Genomic DNA, 17686 nt, shown 5'->3' with positions numbered 1-17686 from the left:
TAATTATGAAAGTGGTCTAAGTCATATATTTCTTGTTTCGAGATATTTAATGAATTGCATTTGAATAAATTAAAAAATATTTTTACATTATGCGACATATTAATTTATAATTTTGTTAGTCTTGATTAATGGAAATTTATTATGAATATGAAATTTTGTGTGAATTTCATACGAAAATGTTGTTTTTAAAGTTTGAACTGACTAAGACCATTTTCAAAATTAACTGAATGTCCTATAAATGACTTAAAGCAATAAAGAACTATGAGTTTTATTTGAAACAATAACTTTAATGAAATAATTCATGAAGATTTATTAATTATTTTTAAAAAGAAATCATTTTTATCATTTCGAATTTTTAAGATTCTTAAAATGTTCTTGAAAAACTGGAGGGATGTATGGTAATAAACACATAATATCTTTATGTTTTTCTTCCGTTACTGGTCTAGTAGTGGTGTATAATGGAAGTAATTTAATATTTCCGTATATTTTTGGTCTTACTCTTTTAGGTGAAAGATCCAAAACGTGGAATTTAGAATCATCTAAAGAAGTTTTATAGAACATTTTATAAGGTTCATTTTTCAAGAATCTCATCCACTGAATTTGCAGCCAAGTGACAGATTCGCCCGCAGTATTTTTTACTGTTCTTGTTATTGACTCTCTAGTGATTTCGTTGAAATAAAATCCAGCTGCGACATTCGTTTTATCGAAAATGTATTTCTTCTTCTACACTTTTCTATCAATTCATAATAATGCTCAGGGTTGTATAAGTAATTTGCTTTTTTTATTTTCATTTCTATCAACCCAAAATCACGGTCATTCGGTAGAAAGGAATGACCCGATACCAAAAATTTGTGGTCTACAGTTTCAATATTATTATTTGATGACTGAGCAATTTTCATCCATGTCAATGCTACTTTAATGTTACGATTTTCGCCTGAACAAGCATCACTGTAAGCTATTACGTGTTTGATTTTTGACTTAGACCACTTTCATAATTAACACTAAATGAATTCCATATAATGTTGAAATTACAACCACTATCTAATGGTTCATTTTTGACAATATCGTAAAAATTACATTGAATAAATTTAGTTTAAAATAATGTGGTGTGAAATAACTGATAAACTCATTTTTTTTTTAAATTTTGACTTAGACCACTTTCATAATTATGGACACAATTGATAACATTCGGTCGAAACTCGTACTATTAGACAGTTGGTTATCCAACACGCCCGAGACGATGAATTACGAAGAAAAGCGCGATGTCACGGCGCGCGTACGAAGCACGCAAACAAATGAATTCTGTCGCGTGTAGTAAAAGACTCGCGCGGGAACGACAAAACTGCAGCGTTAGCGGTATCGTCTGGACATCCTGTTTGCATCGTTGAAATCAGAATTCGAAGGACATTCGAACCCGCTATATGTGCGCCGGAGAGAGGTAACCAAATAGGCGCGAACGCTTCCCATTGTCGTTTAGAGAGGTGCGCGCTTGCGGCACACGCGAGTGTGGTTAGACTGCACAGTGCAGACGCGTGCGAATGCGTGCGAACGCGGTGTACGGTCGCATGCTCGCACACAGCCTAGCCGGTTTAATTCAGCCGGATAAATTGTACAAAGCTGTCTGCCGACGGACCCGCAGTTAAAAATATCCCCGCTGCCGACACGTTTCCCAGTTCGTCGATAGTGAAAGCATTTCTGCGTTATTTCGTGTCTTCCAACGCGCGCGCTTACGCAATCGCGAAAACGCGTTTTCTTTCATATTCACCGCCTCCCTTTCCAACGCCTCGGATCCAAATCGTTCGTTGCTCCTATCGCATGAAATCCCCAACAGTACAAGCAACGAGCAGTCAAAGCGGATCGTTTCTAATAGAGTAGGGCATTGTTAGAATTGTTCCGAATAAATATTGATCTAAATCTTCTATTCTTACTCTCTATTTAATCGAATATTTTCATCGTTATTTATTCGAATATCGATTGCAAATTCATTCGTATTATGCGAATAAGTGTTCACTGTTTTTTTTTCACGTAATTTTATAAAAATGTTTCAGACTAACTTCATCCTGTACGAATAAATTCTTATTCGGATAAATTTGTATCTAGACAAATTTCTATTCGGATAAATTTGTATCTAGACAAATTTCTATTCGGATAAATTTGTATCTAGACAAATTTCTATTCGGATAAATTTGTATCTAGACAAATTTCTATTCGGATAAATTTGTATCTACATAAATTTTTATTCGGATTTTGTATCTAGATAAATTTCTATTCAGTTGGATATTTACTCGATAGTGTCGAATAAAATGTTATTCGTTAATCTTTACCTCTTATCCGTCATCCGTATAAAATTTTGCCCAACTCTGGTTTCTTTTTTTTTTTTAGAAAAATTGCGAAACTGTATTTGTTGAGATTTGACACTTACAGTTTCTTAATAAATCTATCTTTTTGCACAAACATCGCCACTTCTCGAATTTCTTAAGAATATTTTTATTTTCAGTGTGACGCTGCAAAATTTACAACGCCACCGTAGAAATTTTTTAAATATAGCTATTTAGTTCAAACGATGTTCCGAGAGAAAGCAAGAACCTTCAATATGTAATATTTGAAAAAATATTTAATAATTTTTGTATGATTTATAAAATAAGTATAAGTAAAGCAATATGTACATAATATAAATGATTCAGAAAGCAGACTTTCAAAACCACACTTTCTCATTCGAATGAACACAAGGGGTATAATTTTGAAGATTGTCAACTTCGACAATTGAATATTTGTAACTACTTCCATTATTATTAGAATCAAAGAATAGTATCTTCTGGCCGATATATGTCTTTGGTTAGACCCGTGTTTTGAACATATATCGGGTAAACACTAATTGAATTGTCATAAAATGTATTGTAGTTACAATAATTAATATGCGAAATAGAAACGTTAACATTTAAAATTTTTTATAAACAAAATTTTTGACATTGATACAAACTTAAAAAATGAATTCGATTTTTATCCCTACATTCCATCTATCATTAAAATAATAAAACTTACATGTACTATTAAATGTCTACTTCAAAATTTCCCAAATAACAACGAAGTTGTATACGCTTGGAAAAAGCAAATTCGTTGCATGAAGTTTTATACAAGCAGGCAATTAAATGAATATAATTAATATCACCAAATGAAATGATAATAGTATACTTAATATGGGTCTACAATTTATTTCGACAACAATTTGAAACTGAAGAATTATTGAGAATAATAAAACTATCGGTTAGCAGATTTCTCTGTTAATTGTTAGTGAAAGCATGCATGTGGCCAGTTTCGCATACTATGACATAAAATTGCGTAACAGAGGAACGTTCAGACACTAATTTGATTTATATCTGGTTGAAACATTATAGTTCTCCGTTACAAACAGAACTTTCAAATAATGTAAAGGGAAACGCAGTTCGAAAGAAGTAGTCATTGTGAGAGTTAGATATTTTGCAACATTATGCTTTTTATTCGATAACGAAGCATCTCGTTTTTTTTCTAATCGACTACTTTTATTTCAACATTGCAGAAATTATTAAGAAATGTCCCATTTCCACGAACCAAGGAAATTAGAACGGAACTAACAACAGTTGCAATTACGGTTTATGGCACTATTGAAATGTATTATTTATGATCATTCCAAGGAAAATTCGTTAAAAAATTTCACTAACCTGCCAGAAATTTTGCAATTAAAAAGAAAAGAAAGACAATATTCTAATAATGACAAATTCCTACTGTGCAAACTCATTGTATAAAAAATAGAGGGAAGGAAAAATAAATTTTTGTAACTGGTATATTATTATGGGAAAAATAATAAATACATGTTTTTTTTGTATTTTAGTGATTTGCAAATGCCACAAATAAAACTAGCAAATGTATTTCCTCAAACAGCATGAATAAATTATATTTACAACTAATGCAAGATTAAACTATTTACCCTTACGAGAAGCTATTAAATATATTAAAATTACGTAAGAGTACAATAAACTGACAATTCAATTTATTTTCCTACATTGCACGAGTAGTAAATTAAATGAAATTTACTCTTGTGAAAAGTATGAAACATATTATAAACAAGGGTAAGTACATCCTATGATATAAAAAAGATGGATGGTTTAAAAAAAAATGTCATAATTTATTTTTCTTATAGTCCAGATTTCTGCCGAAGGAAGGTTCCACGAAGTTTCTTATGCCTGACCAAAATATATTATCGTGTACAAAACGGAAACAGATTCGGCTTTCTATTTTTAGTCTTTTTCGTGAGAGTGACATCTGAGTGATCATTCTGCGTGCGACAGCAGGCAACGGAAAGTGCTCTATTCAGTCAAATCAGGCAAATCGTGTATACATTCTAATGTATTTATTTTTCCGTTAGCCCATTTGCAATTTGAATGATGCTTTTGAGAAACTTACGAAAAACTTCATTCGCAAGCGTATAGAAAATACAACGACGAATAGGATGAATAGGCAGATGGTTTGTCGCTAATGAAGTCACTGTTGTCGTGTATAATGAATTGCAAGAATTCTGAGAAAAATTGGGCGTTATATAAAACAGACAGAGCTTCTTTTGATTCTTTCTGAATGCATTGCGATTCGTATCTCGTATTCCTCACGACGATCGTTAATATTAACCAGGCACACTGCTGATTTATCGACGACGACGACGGGACGACATGAGAAACACTGCTGGAAGAGACCCCTCTATATATAGAATCGTTGCTTTTATCTTTTCCTGTGGATATTTTCAGAGAAGCTTCGGTTCTTGGGCAGTATTGTTTAGCCTGAAAGAGACGTGTTATCGGCACTGACCTTTTTTTGTCCCTCTCGTTTTCTATTCGATTTTTTGGTCTCACGAGGCAGCATGTGTTCGTGCAAGTGCAATCATGCGCGGATGACCGAGCACGTCGCTCTACTCTGATCGCCGGGTGCGATCGATGTTACATAGTGACGATTATTCGCAGAAACCAGACCGATTTCTGTGCAGCTTCGTGTTGTGCGAAAATACCGCGTCTGACATAAGGCAATGTCTCTCTCCTATATGCTAGTGAACACTATAAATAAACACGTAAAATTGAAGAATTTTTTATATTAACCCTCGGACCAGAGTCGCCAGATTAGGGGAATTAACTCGAATTGAGAGGAATAGAATTACCCTCTCTTTCTCTGTCATTTCCGGGTTGGTCACGACGCAGACGCAGACGCAATGCGAATTGGGTGCGCGCATCGCGTCACGTGACTGATCCGTGGCGGAAGCAGTGTTGCCAGATGAGGGGAGGAAAACGAATTGAGGGGTAAAAGTTACCCTCTCTTTGCCATTTCCGGGTTAGTCACGACGCAGACGCAACGCGAATTGGGTGCGCGCATCGCGTCACGTGACTGATCCGTGGCGGAAGCAGTGTTGCCAGATGAGGGGAGGGGAAACGAATTGAGGGGAAAACGTTACCCTCTCTCTGCCATTTCCGGGTTAGTCACGACGCAGACGCAACGCGAATTGGGTGCGCGCATCGCGTCACGTGACTGATCCGTGGCGGAAGCAGTGTTGCCAGACGAGGGGAGGGAAAACGAATTGAGGGGTAAAAGTTACCCTCTCTCTGTGAGAGGGGAATTGCGCGGGGAATTGCGCGGTAGAAAGGGAAATTAGAGTGGGGGAACAAGTCTTGATCTGGCGACACTACTCGGGATGCTTGCCGCCGGAAAGTGGAGGAACAGAGTCGTGAAATGGAAATTGGTAGAGTTTCTTACAACTATACAATTGATGATTAGTAGGCAGCGGATCTTTATACAAAAATAAAAATTTTCTGATTGCAATTGCAACAAACTGGAGTGAGATAGAAATCAATTTTCTTTCACGAGGTGATTAATTGGTAGGAAATAGTACAACAGTATTTTTAAATTCTTCCACCGCTTTTATTATTTCAATTTACAGCTACACATTCATGACAAAAATGGGTAGCCGCAATTTAAGGTAGTAAAATGGTTAAGAGAATTTAAGAACATCAGTGTACAACTTTCAACTTATTAGAATTATTACAGGAAAAAAGAACGTTTAGACCTTGTTCCTTAAAATTGATGCACAACATTTTTATTTTACATAAAGATCCGCAGTCTATTGATGATAGAATCATTTACAGTTTATTAATGTTTATAAACATATTTTTGGGGGTACTTAAAACCCGTTTAGCCGTTCTGCTGTTCATTTAATTCAATTGCCAGAAATTGGGTAATGAATGATTTTAACACTCTAGATCAGAGTAGACGACTTTGGGAGTTTAATGCGCTAATTATCGGTGGATCAATACATTCAGTAACGTATTTAACACGCTCACACATAATATTTAGGTGACAGAACGTCAGTGGTAGAGTCGCCAGATTAAGACTTGTCTCCCTACTCTAACTTCCCCTTCACGCTATTCCCCGACGCTTCTACTATAGTCCGGTCACGTGACGCGTTTCGTCTCTGTCGTGTCATAATGTCACGTGACTTATACGGTACTGGGGAGGGGGGTATGCCAATTGCCCTCATCTGGCGACTCTGGTCAGTGGATCCAACAAGTATTTAATACTAGATTTTTTACAGGAGCCGTTAAAGTTACGGGTTCTAATATTTCGAATTTACGTTTCTTGAGATTGTAAAAATGCAGGTATGAGGAATTATTCAATACACATATTTCACTGGGCATACACTCTAATAAAAATTTCTAAAAATCTGAATAAATGCATCGTAGTTATTTTTATAAAATAATGGAAAGTAGTCACTTTTGGTGCTCCGTAAACCTAGTGTAAACGAATAGATAAATGTCCATGACATTTTTATTTTGCATAAAGGCCCACAGTCTGATCATAAGGTTCCTCTAATTTTCATATACCTCTCCGAGCACGGATTTACAAGTAGCATTTTTCCATCACTGAAAACTCGCTGTGTTTCGTTTCTTATCGGCCGTGAACAGAAAGGCCTCGACGACTGTTTAGGCGCGGCGATCGAAGAAGCGATTGAATCCTATGGGATACGATTTTCACAAGGATCTCCAAGAGAGTCCAATGTCTCGATAGGAAGAAAATTCTCGGTTCGAGCAGTTGACCATTTCGTTTGGAAACGGTCCAGCCGTATTGTCGCATACGGACGGTAAATATGGGAGAGAGAGAGAGAGAGAGAGAGAGAGAGAGAGAGAGAGAGAGAGAGGAGGGAGAGGAGATGCGGTTGTCGTTAGAAAGTGGGAAGGAGAAGGATGGAAAAAGGAGTGGGCGTCGGACTGCGGAACGGTTTGGCTTTGGTTGTGAGAACGTTGAAGATTCTCGTGTTCAGCGGGAACCCCTTGAGGAGGATCGTGCTTCTGCTATCAAGCAAGCAACCCATGTATCTCTTCTATAAGCTGGCGAGTCTATGCCTGTCCAGGCAATCCCTCAAGAATGCGGCAGAATCGGATACAGGTCCTGGAATGGAACTAGCGATTTATGGAGGACCATCAAAAAATCATTGCTTATGCTTGCTCGCGTGTGCTGCGAATGGCGTTAAATTAATCTTAACCGAAACCTGACCACACTTATTATTTTCATTCTGAAATCATTAAACTGCGGATTTTATGCATTTGTGACAAAAATTAACAGGTGAAATTTAAAATAGTGAGGGAATTAAAAGAATTCAAAAGTATCCGAATGTATTCCTTTCAATCTATTAAAATTATTAAAGGAAGAAAGAATTTCATATTTCGATTATGTGTTACAATATTTTCATTTTGCATAAAAATCTGTGGTCAATCATTTGAATCAGCATTTATATTTATTTTCTCAGTCTAATGTATTCTATCTTTTTCTTTAGAAGCTTTGCTTGTATTATAATGACTAGACCGCGGATCTGTATAAAAATTCTCTTTTAATCACCTTAATAAATCGAAAATAATATGATAATGTCTACAAATTTTTCTAATGTCTTTGGATTTTTGTGTTTGATGTATTCACCCTTGTCATAAATGTGTACATAAAATCCGTATGCTAGGAATGATTTAAATAAACGTTATTCCTTGAATTTCTTTTTTTCTGTCAGATTTTCAATGAGATGGGTGCAATAAAGATGAATACTACATTACTTTATCCCACATTAAATTATATGCTAGCTCGTCTGTTATATCAACAATATTCTCATGCTACTATAGAGTATGGTCCCCACACCAAATGTTTTTCTAATGACGGAACCCATACGTTGTATCATTTGGTGGTATTTCTTTTCCCACGTTATAATTTCGTAAATTGATTATACCCTACAATTTTAAAAATCAATATAATATATAATGATATATTAATGTAATATATTTTGGTGTATTAATATTATATTACTTCATTGCTTTCTATTATTTACATGCAATATAAATTTGTTTGAACGCATGTTTTGTTTTTATATATTTATGAGTAATTTGCGAATCTACATGCAAAATAAAACTGTTCTGTATTAATTACAAGTTACTGGAACCAAAAAATATTTGTGTCATCTTTTAGTAATTTCAATAAGTTGACGATAATATATATATACTCTTAAATTCTTTTTCTACTATTTTATATTACACCTGCGCGTTATTGTTATTAATGCATAAAATTTATCTATTCACGAGTTTATCCAACATAATTGAACGATTTATCTATATCACATAATTTTAATTCATATAACAGAAAACTTATATATCACTAGGAAAATTAATTATTATTATTACATATTATTTTAGTCTTTAAATATCCTATGTTAATCGTTATTATAATGATCAATTACACAGAAAAATCGGTTTCGATATTATTTTTACTAATTCAGTGATTTTTCTTCAAAATGTTGACCATTTGAATAAAATAATCTCTACGTAAAACAATAAATAATTTTTAGCTCAAATACAACAGCTTCACAATCTTGTCGAAATTTGTACGCATGAAATGTGTAGTTACAGTCAATAAAATTAATTTCACAGTAGTGTATGCTCTCCAAAGTGTACGCATCGGTTTCGATTGCAAGCGAGATGAGAAATAGCTACAAAAATTGTATGTAGCAATTTGTACGTTATGGCGCTTAATTTCCCTTTCACTTTACCGCCTCGAATCTATTCGCAGTACGGTGCCAGAGTTGCCGAAATGACTCCAGTATAATATCGCACAAAAATTCAAATATACCACTTTTGCAAGTTATAATTAAAGTGCACATTCCTAACTTAATTATCATAATCTTCTCTTCCTGCTACTTATGTATACGTTATGTAAAGTATTCAGTTAACGCTTTTATACGTGTCTTTTAAAAGCTGTTGAAAGTATGGATATAATCTCATTTTACAGTGTCTAATATGTAGGTTGAATTTCATATTTAATTTAAGAGGATAACCAATTTTCGCATTGATCCAAAAACATGTGTCAGTCAAAATATTTTTCTGTGCATGCGACAATACAATAACACATACGGATAAGCATATGTATAACAATTGATGCGGATAAAAATAAATTTCATAGATTTATTAATCTGTACTTGTGGCATAAGCATACAAAATTAATACCAAAGTAATAAAGTAATTATTTCATAGACACAATAATTACAGACTTTTTGTTACATATAGGTGTATCGGCCCTCTAGGTTTTTGTAAAATACAAATTACGACAAAAACAATAATGAATGGATTCATAAAATCCGAAATATTTTTTACAGTAAATAAACAACGTTTTGACAAAATGTCCTTCATTTTTTGTTTCCCTTCTTTTGTTTGAAGCTTCTAAAAAAAAGAGCATTTTCAATTCTCACGGGAAAATTGGTATAATGTTTGTATGTAATTATTCATCTTGCACACATCGTTCATAGTCTGATAAAACGTATTATTTAGTGTGAACCAAAATTTTGTTTGATCCTAACCATACCTAAGATAAGTCAATATTTACATTGCGATACGACACTGCTCCATATCAAATAGATCAGTACAATTTGCAAACAGTTTAAAACGAATAAACCTTCTAATCGTGATGCGAGCACAAGAAGAATAGAATGTCGGAGTATATTGGGTTTCCGTTTCTAGAGCGAGAGACGCAAACATACACACAGAAAAACTCGCGTGGCCCTGGAACGATTCTCGTGAGTCAAACCACACAGTTTCTACACGATACACGACTACTACTGATGATTCATCAGCAAGCATTTATAATGAATCAAAATCTTACGATTGCCTATGCCAATGCTGGCAAACTATCGCATAATGACTATCCAGACTGTAGACAATGTCGTTTCTTTATCACTAGATAGCAGACTTTTTTGAGTTTATAATAAAAATGAGTAGGTCAAATTTAGAACGGTGAAAAGATTAAAAGATATTAAGAGAATGTAGACCTATTATTTTTAACTAATCAAAATTATTAAAGAGCAACAGGAAAATGATAAAAAACCGGCACAACACTAGAAGAAATGATTGGCAATCTAAATAACTTAGAGAGTAATATTAAGTTTTTGAAAGATATAAAAAAATTAAATATACAATTTAATATAAAAAATTAAATAGTATCATATGTTTTAAGAATCGTTATGAGATACTGAACTGAAATGTTATAATTTGTTAAAGTACCTTGCAGTCGTTGATGACTTCAATGTTGATGCGACTATAAATAAACGTAGTTAAATAAGAAAAAAAAAATTTTATTACTGTCTAAATATTTATTACTGTCGAAAAGGGTATAAGTGGGTAACCTCGAAACAAAAATTTAATATAAATAGTGTAATTCTAGTTTTAACAAATTATGTTCAGTGATACATATAGATAGATAGAATGTTGGAAAGATATTAAACTACACTACACTCAAATTTTTTTTTACCTTTTTGGTAACATAACATAATAAAAAATATTTTTGTATTTAAAACCCGATATTCCTATGTAAAAATGGACAAATTAAAAAAAAAGTTATATTTCTTTTTTTAATGTTTGTAATGTTTTTATTACGTTCCGTAGAAAGTGTAAACCTGTCTTGTTTTTAACAATAGAGATAAGATATTATTGCGTGTAATTATACTACATAAACTTGCTCAATAAAAAACTTAATTTTCGTATTATATATGATTAAATAAAAAAGGTATGTACTTATGTAACAAAGTTTTGTATTTTTTTTGGCACAGATAAGGGTATTTTACAATGTAAATATATTAGATTTCTACCACTCATCATCATTCTATTAGACAGTGCGTTGTTTTCCATGTGCTCATGCAATTTAAGAAAGTGATTTAACACTGCTGACTAATAAAAATTAATTAGCGGTACAGAATTTATCGTTAGATCATAAAAATTGTACGTGTACACTCATAAATGTGAAAACACGATAAAATAATTTTATCGAACAACAAAAAATTTTCATTGGATAGAGAATCAGCAAAATAGTTATATAAAGATACATATCTATTTTTGTACATTGGCTTGCACAATCAATCAATTAAAATCTGAAAATGGCACATCGATGACCAAGTAAATAGTTTTGAAGAAGATAACAAAGTTGAAATGGAATTGGTCAAAAAACAATTTAGAAAAATGTATGACTACTTGTTATGTATTCCTAAGTATAGTAAATATGTGAATAAAAAATAGTGATATTAAAGACTGCCCCATTTTCATACTTTCTAATCATCAATTGTAGTTTTATAAGAGTCGTACGTATTAATGAATCAAAACAGAAGAATAAACATTAAATTTCGGTCTATATTAAGTTCTAAATCGCTTTATTTGAGATTTGTATCGACTCATGGTGGGATTTAGATCTCTGTAACGTATTAGAAACTAACAAACATTTCTGTTATTTATAAATTTTAATGAGACCAAGCTGATCTCATTTCATGTTTACCAATGTAATGATTCTCTTCTAACAAAATTTGGCAACTTTTACAATTATTATCATGAGATACCCGAGTAACTAAATATGACAACAAATAATTTTAATTTGTGATCATAGTATGTGCAACGTAATTTACAACGATGCTGCTACAACGATGAAACAGAGTTGCTATCGAGACTCCGATGTAACGCAACAACAGTTAGCCGCACCTTTAGGTCAAACGTGTACAAAAATTACAAACTCGCGTAACTGTTACAGTATTAGATTCTTCACTATTTTAGAATGACAGGGCTAGAAATATAATTGAAAATCAATGATATCTATTAAATTATCTAAAAATAATTTGTCATTTCTTCGTATAATGAATGATAATTTATTATTCATTAACATCATTCACACTTTTGATAAATCATTTATCCGTTCTCGAAATAAACATTCATTGTATTATTATATAGAAAAGTAAAATGATAAATTTAAAAGGATCTGTTTCAATAAAAACAATGATACACACTTTCCTAACGTTTCGTTTTCAATTAAAAAAATGGTTGTGAGATTGTTAAACTGCGGATTTTATGCATTCATAACAAAATTGAGTGAAAGTATTAAAAGAATTTGAGAGCATCCATATATTCACACCAACTTATTATAATTATTAGAGAAAAAAACGATTATTTATTTTTTTTTTGTTCCAGGGCTTAGCTTCACCTTCGAAACCCAGAGATTTTTAACTTTTTTTTATATAATTCTGTAGATCTTAACGAGAAAATTCCAAGAATCGAAGCTTTAATCCGAGGAATTCACTGGTTCAAAAGTTATACGTGTTTAAAGTTGAGCAATGAGCTCAACATACAAATCCGCAGTATAGTGATTATTTTCTTATAATATTGGTGAGATCTTCTCTGCCTCGGAACAGTACGGTGCACTCAAAATCGTCAAATACAAAGACTTCACAGATGGAAATAATCTTGCGTTAGAGGGACAGAGAGCCTCGGAGCGAAAGAGATTAATCGAAGGATTGCAAGTTAATGCGAACCGTAAAGGGATCTCTTTGTTTATGATATGCTCGTAGTTGTCACGATGATCGTCTTGATGCGCAATCGAATCTTATTTGGTGAGAGCTGACTCTACGTAGGCGTGCATCTCTCCTCTTGTCGCCTTTTTAGTTCCCCCTCTTTCCCCCATTCTCTCTCTCTCTCTCTCTCTCTCTCTCTCTCTCCCCACTCTCCCTCTCTCAGCCACTGCATGGATTCTCGCTTTCGACCTTTCGACATTTTATCCCGACGGAAAAAAAGTTGACCCCTGTGTGGTCGGTGGCTCGAATGACGAACACTTGTAAAGCCGAACAAAAAATTAGAATTCTTAAGAGAGTATTCAACTTTTTCATTTTCAAAAAATTCATTTCCAAACAAGTAAAGCGATTTGTTTGAATTCATAAAATTATTGTAATTAAGAAGAAGAATCTATTCAGCATTTCATATTATTTATTGTTGAATATTTAAACGCGGTTTTCTTTTAACCAAGTAGGTGACCTGGAAATGACTTGAAATTTTTAGATCTTCCGCATGTACCCTGTTTCGCATGAACGAAACAATTTTTTAAATTCGTACTTTTTCCCATTTTTTTTAACGTTCTAAACGAGGAAAAATAATTTAGAGTATCAGTAATCCGAGTTCAAAATGCTGCCATTTTATAAACAATCAAGATTTTTAATTTACTTTGGTTCAGACCATATCCACGTTCATACTGATTAATATAATTCCTAATTTTCTTGTTTTCTAGCAGCAGAAGGACCGGTATCGTGACAAGAGTCGACACATGCTTTTCAAAACCCTGCTAAAAAAAGTAATTTATATACTAAACCCTAAATACATGTAGAAAATCTTAATGCAAAATTTTCAATAGTTCTTCTGAAAAAATTCCTAAAAATTAGTGAAGAACAACCTCACAAAATTTGAATACCTCGTCACTCTTTATTGTTTCATGTTAATCTGCTTTTGAAGGTCATATTAGTTTAGAGAGGTCAAGAAGATCGAGTTTGTATCAGACAAACAATGTTGGCGCGAGTAGAAGTAACATATAAATCCCTATTTTCTATAGCATCGGTATACAATGATTACTCTACATATGTACAGGGTGTATAGAAATTATATGTCACGACCATCATAGCGTGATTCTACACCTCCGGATCGGTGGAGATCTGTGAAAAAAATGCACCGCAAAATTCATTTTGACCTCGAAACTTAAGGTCAAAGTATCGAAAAATTTGAGAGATGAGTACTATACGATGCAATAAAAGAAAATTTTTCGACACTTTGACCTTGATTTCCAAGGTCAAGGTGAATTTTGCGGTGCATTTTTTAACAGATTTCCACCGATCTAAAGTTGTAGAATCACGCTATGGTGGTCGTGACATATAATTTTTATACACCCTGTATGTCCCAAATGCCTAGCCGATAAAAGTCCTAGAACCATCCACACTGCCTCGGAGTATACCACGTCAATATTATTCGGCGTGGATAAAAAAAATAGTATCTCCTGCCCGATTCATGTCCCTGGCTAGACCCGTGTTTTGGACATATATGGAGTAAACACTGTAGTTCTTTTTTTAACTGTACAAAACGAATAAAATGATATTCGTGTGACATCACCACGTTTGCTGATATCTTTTTAAGCTGCCATTTTACTGAATTTAGCATTTAAAAATTCCAATATGCGGGAAAATTTTTTAATTTAAAATGTAATTTAAATACTGAGTTAATGTCCACGTTCAATATTTGGATGAAGATCTTAAATTATCCGTGCTAATAATTTGATTGAAAAATATGAAAATTAGGATTTTGTATAAGTACGACGGACAAAATCTAATTCTTATTTTAAGCTTTTAACCCTTTGCACCTCGGAATTTTGTAAACACCTGTTCAATGTCGAGTCACATTCGACAAAGGAGTGCAAAGGGTTAACGCTATAGACTTAATAAATTGAATCGGATAAAATTCTGTATGGTTCCTTTTTATGTGTAAAATTTTATTTTCTACTTGTCACAGGATTCTTTAGCATAGTTTTTATTTTGTTCCACATATTTCAGGTGAAATGACATTTATACAAAAATTGTCAATCAGAAATATTAGTTTTATGCATCCACTTTAAACTACAATTTTGTTTTTGAACAATATTACTAATTCTGTAAACGCTGTTTTAAAAAACCATCTTCATATAAAATTATTTGATCCCAACTATTTTGCGAAATTGAATTATGAAATTTACTAAAATTACTGTTCAAATCATACATTTCCGAATGAGAATTTTTCAATAATATCCAGTATCAAAGATGAAAAAATATTATCTTAAACATAACGACGTAGCTTTCGGTAAATACTGTGTAAAATTTTCTTATGTATGTGAGATAAACTTGAATTTGATTTACATATGGTTACCGATACTGCGAACAAAATAAACTGCATCTGATTGCTTCAGGTTTTCCATTAAACTTGAATCACGATATGCAGATGGATACCGATACAGGAGCGGGCGAGCCCTAAAGTATCACGAGTTCACTCGAGTTCAAATATTAGCGGCTACATATAAGTTACAGGCCACACGTGTTGACACCGATCGGCGTGTTACTTACACGTCAAAATTACAAGATAATATACGACAGTGTCATGTTTTTCGTCAACCCTTCCCGCACGATTGAGCAAGGCGCGCGGCAAGTGTGCTTCGGTGCGTATGTACTTCCGAATTTGCCATAGTACGCGATAATTATTATCGATATGGTGATAAAATTCTTACAAGAGTATTTAATACGCATTATTTATATCCGCTACTATGCCAGTCGAACAATCAAAAAAGTGATCTGACCATCAAATATCTTGAAAAATATTAGACCTAGAATAACATTATAAATGGCAATATGTTTAACAATGTATGTAAACATCTGAACAGATTCCAGAAAACTCCAATTTTTAATTCAGTTTCAGAAATTTTAAATTAAATTTCACATAAGAATTAATAGAAAATTAATGAACATGCAGCTAACTAAATTAACAAAAAGGTAGTGTTCTTAGTACACTATTTAAATTTATTTTTCCTTATTCGAAAATACACAATTTTGCTATCTATAATATCTTTTTAGTCCTAGTAGTTTTCAAAGTGTTCGACTATGTACATTAATATGAAAGCATAGAGGATTGCTTTCACTCCTTCAATATAAATGACGTCTCCCTATGCGATACTAATTGAAAACATTTAGTTTGCACTACTTAGGCGAGGCGAATTTCAGTATCCTCTTAACGTAAAATTCGATAACTTGTGTGGCACGTGATGTACGGTCGATCAAAGCGATTCAATTAATATCCTATTACCGTATGCGTTCACGCACATCGGCGTAAATGGAGCCTGCCTAGCGTTTTAAAAGATAGCTTATTTGTAAACGTCGTTTGTATGCGCGCGCCAATGAATATTTCTCTGAAACATAGTATACGGACATACCGGCATATTCTAAACGAAGTGAAAGAACACTTCACTGTGGAATAAAAGACAAACAATCACAGACATCGATTTATCAGACGATTGTCAAATCTTTGCACATAACCTTGAAAAGATACCACTATGTCCTAAACGTCACTGCGTATTCGATTCTCAGTGCATACTACGTGAAAGTAAACAACGTTGGTACACATTCTCGCTGAGAATATTTGACGTTCGGAGACTACGTACATATTGAATTGCCATTGATTATTGTTTTCATTTCGTTGTGTATTTCACGTGGCAGTAAATCTACAGTAAATATACAAAATCTTGTTTAAAAGGATTGTATAGTTATTGCCACAGAAGCTGTGCGAAAATAGTTGTTTTCAACAACTTTTTGATTGCGTTGTACGAGAAGTGACAGTTTCCCGGATTCTGTGCGGACGTGCGCGAGAGCCACGGGAGAGTGTAAAGAGCTTAACCGTGCGTCTAATCCGTGAGACACGCCGGATGCGCGCGTTAGGGGATTTACGGGATGTGATTAGGGGAGCATAAAATGTTGAAAACTCACCAGCACTTTGGTGAAGCGCCTCTCGAGCTCGACAGCGTCGGGCATCGGTTGCCTTGGCGCGCTACGGACGCTGCCGCTCCGTGCGTGTGGTCCACCCAAACTTCCCATGCCAAGGCTAGGTTGACAGGATTGATGAGGCGCGCCGCCCTTGACACTACCGATGAACACCTCGCGCACACCGCCATCGCTCTCGCCGGCACGACTTTGCACGATCCCCATTGTTTCACTGGTCGCGAACGTATCCTGGCGCTGTCTCAGCACGAGAAAATCGTGGATGCACGACGGCCAGGCGGTCCCGGCCCACCACTGTCACACCGAGTAGAAACGTCAACAATGACGATCGCGACACTCGCGACAGTTCATTCTCGCCGAGAAAACAAGACCGCCTTTCTATTACGACAAACGTCGATAAGAAAACGACTCGAACCGGTCCGCGCCGGGCCGTGCAACAGGTACTAAGCCGTTCATTGCGGACACAAACTCTCGCAAACGTGCGCGACCAAAGCACGATGTACACTCTACTACCCACACTAGACGAGACGTTCGCTGCATCTGCGATAGTCTCGCTACTCCCAGCCGCAGCGCCATTGCACATGCGTGGTACGACACTCGCTCTAACGCCACCTGTATCGTCGCGAATGAGTTTATGGTTTATGGTTTATGGTTTATGGTTTATGGTTTATTCTTCCCTTTATATATATCATACAAAGATGGCTTTAGAGAGCCTGAGCTCTATCTGCCCAATACAAAGACGGTCCTTACATATTATTGTTAATCTAATTACTTATATATTATAAA

The 17686-nt window shown here is 34.3% G+C and overlaps 1 protein-coding gene across 4 annotated transcripts in view; it reads right to left on the bottom strand.

Annotated features, from left to right (window-relative positions):
• Positions 1 to 17453, bottom strand: part of Frl (formin-like protein) — a 139958-nt gene extending 122505 nt beyond the window's left edge. For 2 of the 4 annotated variants that reach the window (XM_076800109.1, XM_076800111.1), the window contains exon 1: positions 16889 to 17453. In XM_076800109.1, the coding sequence (XP_076656224.1) occupies positions 16889 to 17107 (219 nt within the window). In that variant the 5' untranslated portion in view covers positions 17108 to 17453. The remainder of the gene's footprint in view (positions 1 to 16888) is intronic. The other 2 variants (XM_076800108.1, XM_076800110.1) reach the window with 1 other exon arrangement.
• Positions 17454 to 17686: the final 233 nt, after the last annotated feature.

This window comes from Halictus rubicundus, chromosome 14 (assembly GCF_050948215.1).
Source record: "Halictus rubicundus isolate RS-2024b chromosome 14, iyHalRubi1_principal, whole genome shotgun sequence".
NCBI lineage: Eukaryota > Metazoa > Arthropoda > Insecta > Hymenoptera > Halictidae > Halictus > Halictus rubicundus.
Note: the sequence above shows the minus strand (reverse complement) of the source record. Positions and strands in the feature narration are given on the sequence as shown.